At 37.6% G+C, this 6,515-nt stretch overlaps 1 protein-coding gene across 1 annotated transcript; it reads right to left on the bottom strand.

Annotated features, from left to right (window-relative positions):
* Positions 1–1,106: 1,106 nt before the first annotated feature.
* On the bottom strand, positions 1,107–6,314 carry LOC145671635 (uncharacterized). Its single transcript, XM_081740833.1, has one exon. The coding sequence runs from the start codon at positions 6,312–6,314 to the stop codon at positions 1,107–1,109; it is 5,208 nt and encodes a 1,735-aa protein (XP_081596959.1).
* Between the last annotated feature and the right edge of the window lie 201 nt (positions 6,315–6,515).

The following is a 6,515-nucleotide window of genomic DNA, read 5'->3' as shown; positions in this document are numbered from 1 at the left end:
ATACTCTAAATATAATTTTAAGTTATATCAAGTGAATTACTTATTTCTACCCGAAGAAGCAGATAGAATGATCCTGACCCCCTCATCTTTGATTGCTTTTACAATTTCAGGTGAGCGAAGTAAAACGAACGTTTTTTTCTGCGATGCACATGCTGTGGATGTAGGCCCTTCCAATTTGCAGAACATTTGTGTGAATTCATAGTTGTGGTAATATTGTCTTTACATACGCAGTTCAGCACGAATGATTAAAATTAATATTATCGTTTGTAGAGCCATTCTGTTCCTCGTTTTTGTTTTTACGAGATTCATTTGACTAAAACTGCTTTCGATTTCTGCACTTAACCAAGGAAGCACCAATCGAGACATTACAATACATGCTGATTCATTCAAAGGATGATTACTGAGTGTCTGATTCAGTGGCGTAACTACAATGGAGCGAGTGGAGCAGCTGCTCCAGGGCACACAGTAAAAGGGAGCAATGGCGAAAAAGAGAAAGAAAAAGAATACGGAAAACTTCCTTATGCAAAGAACGTTTGGAAACGTTTCAAAAGGTTATTACGCTATTACTATTAGCAGTTAATTGGCAACATCCGATACAAGGGGTGGATCCAGGAATTTTTGAGGGAGGCGCAGGACTGAAAAATAAACTTGAGACATTTTTTGATATTTGGTTCGCTAACTAAAAATGTGGACTACAGTGCTTCATAATACGTATTTATCTCCACCCTTCTGAAGTCGGCATTGAGGAAAGCCATGTCGTTCAACACGAGAGATTACCATGAACTGAAAACGCATATTGTTACAGTCTATAAAAGCAATTCGTGTTTAAGAATCAAACCACAACTTTCTATCTTTTGTCTATTTTCCATTAAACGCCACACATTACTATATCATTCTACAAACAAGACCAAAACCATACAAATTGACTGAATGTCTTCAATTATTACAAATGTTAGCGGTACACATAACTTCAACCTTTTCTCTAGCTTCTGCAGAACTACTACGTCTCATTACAGTCAAATGTTTTTAGACTTTTCACAATGTTGCCAGATACAAACTCCACATCCTCCCACCTTTTGATTTATGACAAATAAATCAAAACAAAATCACACTAAGTATCGTACAGGTATCTTCACCTTTCGACCTTTTCTTGTTGTGACAACACGTTCACCCTTTTCTTCAAGTTTACCTAAAGTCAAGTTTTTAGACGGACATTCCTCTTCATCTTTCGCTTGCACAACACTTTCTTCAGTTTGAACAAAACTCACTTCCAAGGGGTACAACCGCTGAACAGATCTTATAATTTCTCCACTCTCAGTCTTAATCCTAGCTACTCTTACAATATCATCCTTCCCAGGGAACACCTTTGTAACTTTTCCTAAAGGCCAGTCTAGTCTTCTCTTATTGTCACTTCCAACAAGTACAACGTCTCCTTCTTTTATTTCTCGACAAGTTTTCTTTCCGGTTTGCTTCAGTACTAACTGACTTAAATACTCACTACGAAATCTATCTCTCAATTGTGTTCTTATGTGCTGCAATCTTCTAAATCTTTTTGACTTGTCAACTGTCTCTATATGATCCAGATCAGGTACTCCTATCTCCAAATTATCTTGTAAAAACATAGCTGGAGTAATGGGTGTGAGATCGTTTGAATCTTCTGACAAATAAGTCAACGGACGTGCATTGATAACTGCTTCTATGTCACACAACACTGTACTCAATTCTTCATAGCTTAAAGACGCTCTACCCAACGTTCTACGAAGAAGTTTCTTGATCATTTGTATAATTCGCTCCCACCATCCACCCCACCAGGCAGCGGTAGGTGGAATGAACTTCCACTGAATTCTTTCTACTGATGAGTACAAAGAAATTTGTTCCCAGTCGATTAACTTAAAGAGATTATCTGCACCGACAAAATTCGTGCCATTATCAGAATAAATGACCTTCGGCCTTCCGCGCCTGTCAATAAATCTCCTTAATGCTGACAAAAAACTAGAGGTCGATAAAGACAGTACCAGTTCTAAATGCACTGCACGATAAACGGCACAAGTAAACAAGACAATCCAACATCTTTTCCCATCTTGAAGGAAGAGAGGCCCAGCTAAATCTACTCCGGTTATTTCGAAAACTAATGCATCTTTAACTCTGTCTTCTGGCAAGGAAGCTGGTGTAACATTAATATTTTTTGCATCGTACCGTTTACATTTAACACATCTTCGAACAACAGAACTTATAGTTTTTCTCCCACGAAGAATCCAAAACCTTTCACGCAACTTTGTCAATAATACTTGAACTCCAGCATGAGATGATTTCAAATGTTCCTTTAATATCAACATCTTCACAACTTCATGCTCAGGTGGTAATACAATAGGACTCCGAAAATCATCTTCATCGAGTCTACGTGCAATTTTAGTCTTTAACCTAATCAAACCTTCACCATCAACAAAAGTACACAATTGTTTCAAACGATCTGGTTCACTAACAAAACATTCTTTCTGGATAGTTCTCATTATAACTTTCTCAGCTGATTCTATTTCAAATACCAATAGCTCACCCGTTAACCTTTCACTTTCCTTTGAACGACAATTATGGATAAAACACAAGATCCATGCAACCATACGTATTAATTTCTCATAATTTGAAAAATATTGCATATACCACTTTGGCTCATTTGCGACACTTAATGAAACAACTGTTTTCAGTTTTTCATTATTTACTTCAAGCGCATTTGGTTTCATATCAGTTTTCGGCCAGAATTCTTCCGTCTGCCGTAACCAGTCAGGTCCTTCCCACCATTTACTCTTCAGTAACGCTGCAGCATTGCAGCCTCTTGAGGGTAGGTCAGCTGCGTTCAAATTTCCCGGTACATGTCTCCAACACTTTACATTAGAGAGAGCTCGAATTTCCTTCACTCTATTCATTACAAACACTCCCCAAGGTTCATCATTTTTTATCCAGTAAAGCGCCACCAAAGAATCAGTCCAATAGAACACAGGAATGTCTAAATTTAAACTCTCAATCACAGACACAGCAAGTCTAACTCCGATACAACAGGCCATTAACTCTAAACGTGGAATAGTTGACTTTTTCAATGGTGCAACACGTGCTTTGCTGAATAGCAACTGGACATTAACTTCTCCATTGCATTCACTTCTCAAAAACACTACAGATGCATATGCATTTTTACTAGAATCACAGAAAACATGTAACGTCCAAGAGTTCCTTGTACCATCTTGTGCAAACTGTCTAGGAATCTTTATTTCGGCCAACATTGACAGTTCTTTATACCACCTGTCGAATTTCCTGGATATTTCTGAAGAAACTGCTGTGTCCCAAGAGTTGTTACTTTCCCAGCTTTCTTGAAGTAACAATTTTGGAATCAACGTCACAGGTGACAGAAATCCTAGAGGGTCAAATAACTTATGAGCAGTAGATAAAATAACTCGTTTGGACACTGGCCCTTCTACTCTGCCTAAATTCTTTGTATCACACAATAAAGCGTCTGTACATGTGTCCCATAACATACCTAGAACTGGAGTGTAGACATCATTACTGCCTATAGAAGAACCACTATACACCCATCCTCGTAAATCGAATTTACCTTCACTGAGCAGCGACTTTGATTTTTCGATCAAAGCAAACATTTCGTCTTCATTGTCAACAGACGTGACACAATTATCGACATAAAGGGATTGTTTCAATTTACTAGCTATTTCTTCATATTCACGGGGAGCATTTTCTAAATGGTAATTAAGCACGGCCCCCAACAGAAAGGGACTGCAATTCACGCCAAAAACAACTCGCATATGTCTAAAAGTTTTAAACTTCCTTTCGTCAAAATTCTCCCACCAAAGAAATCTTAAATAATCACGATCGTTTTTATTTACCGAAATTTGCAGGAAAGCTTTTCTAATGTCCGATATAATCCCTATCTTTTTCTCTCTAAACCTATGCATAAGTGCCGGAATTTCTTCAATTAAGTTTGGACCCTTCTCTAAACAGTCATTCAATGAATATGCACCCTTTGTTTTCGAAGACGCATCAAAAACTGGCCTGATTGGGGTAGTGGAATTCTCTTTTATCACTGCCCTATGTGGTAAATAGTAACTTCGATTGTCCAGCTCCTCCTCCGGTACTTCTTCTATGATTCCTTCTTCCAACCAGTTTCGGAAGACGTTGTCATAGTCTTCGTATCTTCCTTCTTGCCACAGCTTCTCGGTCATCTTCACACATCTCTTTTCAGCTATTTCCTTGTTGTCATGTAGTTCCATAGGTTCTTCCTTCCACGGCAATTTAACTTCGTAACGACCATCTGAATTCACGCACAAAGTTTCTTCAAAATGTCTTAAAATTACTTCATGGTTTTCGTTCTTAGTCTTAACTTCTATTGGGTCAGTGATGCCTAACGTATCTAATTTCCACAAATCCGTAATACGGTCACTGATTGACAATAAAGTGATCACAACATTGGCAGACATACCATAACATCTTTTGGACGGTAACTTACCCATTATCGTCCATCCAAACATTGTTCTAACAGCAAATAGTCCTGACTCTAACTTTAACATATCTACTGTTAAAAATTCACTAGCCATATCCGCACCGATTAACAGTTCTATTTCTCCCGTACTATCTAAATCGGACAGCCAAATTTTTCTCTTCTTCATTTCTTTTAACCACGGTCCACGTTTAAGAGAAGGTATCTCACCGCAAATCACTGGTTTCTCTAAAACTTCCATCCTACACGAATGATTGTCATTAACATCAGCTACAAGTATACTATATTTGTTAAGGGACTCCTTTTGTGTTTTGACACCACCAAACAAACTATGTTCTAAAGTTTCAGTACATATTGGTTGACAACCCAGCACTTCCACTACTCGCTTAGAGACATATGATCTCTGTGAACCACTGTCATAAAGTGCACGCACTACACATTCTTTCCCATTTGTTTTCAATTTTAACTTGAGTGTTTGTAGGAGAAACTCATCCCTACCATTTTGATTCGTTAGCGTTACGTTATGCTGTTCTGAATTTTGTTTTGTTTTGTTTTCTAATTTTTCCGAGCACAAAACCGAAAAATGTTTCCCCTTGCACAAAAAACAAACAACATTAAACGTACAGTTCTTGGCAGTATGTTTTTGAGGTTTCAAACACCGAAAACAACACTTTTGCTGCATTAACAGTTTCTTTTTCTCTTCCAGATTCATACTTTTGGCCTTTTCACACTTTTGTGGTAAATGATACGCCTCACAAAAAACACACTGTTTGTCCTCTTTTACCTGATTTTGTCCAGAAAACAGATTATTAACAGTAGGCACCCTTTTTTCTTCTTTATTCTTTTTAAAATTCACCATGGAAGTTTGTTTCACTTTAAACCCTGCTTGAGCTAACGCAATGCGTTCTTCTCCCTCCACTTCATTTCTCAGAAACTGTAACAACTGTTTTAGTTTCTCACTATACGTATTTGCATTACTGTCACTTACACTGGCAGTCGCTGTATGCCTTAACCAAACCCTCAAAATTTCATCGGGCAAACAAGATTCTACCAAGGGGAATAACATAGCTGCATATTTTTCACTAGTCATACCTATTGATTCTAGCGCACGTAAATATGACTCAAGTTTATCATATAAGGAATACAATTTTAACTTATTTTTGTCATTCGAAACATTCTGTATAACAAGTCCTAACAGTTCACGTATGTAGTACTCTATCAACAATTCTTCTCGACCAAAACGATTGCATAAACTTTCTATAGCTTTATCGTAATTATCGGCTGTGGGTGGATAACTGTTCACTACATCCCATGCTCTGTTACCGGTACTAATTGCTTGTAGCAGGTATTGGAACTTGTCCTCTTTCTCGATTTCATCATCGTTATGAATTCGCTTGAACTGGCTCCAGAAACTTATCCACTCACTTATTTCCCCACTGAAAGTTTTCAACTCAATTTTCGGTAATTTAAGTTTCTTTTTACCTGTATGACCACCTGAACTGCTAGAAGGAGCTACTTTTTTCAAAATGTTCTCATGTTTTACACGCGCTTCGTCGAACATTTCCCGGTAACTTTCCACGTTGTTGTACTCTTCATTGTAACGTGCTTCACTTTTTTTGCTTGTATCACTAAGCAACAGTTCAAGGATATTTTCATCATAAGTTGACAATTCGGTTATAAGTCTCTCCAACTTCGTAAAATATAACTTGACACTTTCCACATTTACATTGTCCTTTTCACATTCAGCCACTAAGCTATTATAAGCCTTTGAAAACGATATCTGCACCGGTTTCCTAGCCTTTACTAATTTATCCATGATTCGTCCTTTTTCCCGCCCCACGCTGGTGTGCCAAAATGTTACAGTCTATAAAAGCAATTCGTGTTTAAGAATCAAACCACAACTTTCTATCTTTTGTCTATTTTCCATTAAACGCCACACATTACTATATCATTCTACAAACAAGACCAAAACCATACAAATTGACTGAATGTCTTCAATTATTACAAATGTTAGCGG

This window comes from Thermobia domestica, chromosome 15, assembly GCF_964235325.1.
Source record: "Thermobia domestica chromosome 15, izTheDome1.hap1.1, whole genome shotgun sequence".
NCBI classification, from domain to species: domain Eukaryota; kingdom Metazoa; phylum Arthropoda; class Insecta; order Zygentoma; family Lepismatidae; genus Thermobia; species Thermobia domestica.
Note: the sequence above shows the minus strand (reverse complement) of the source record. Positions and strands in the feature narration are given on the sequence as shown.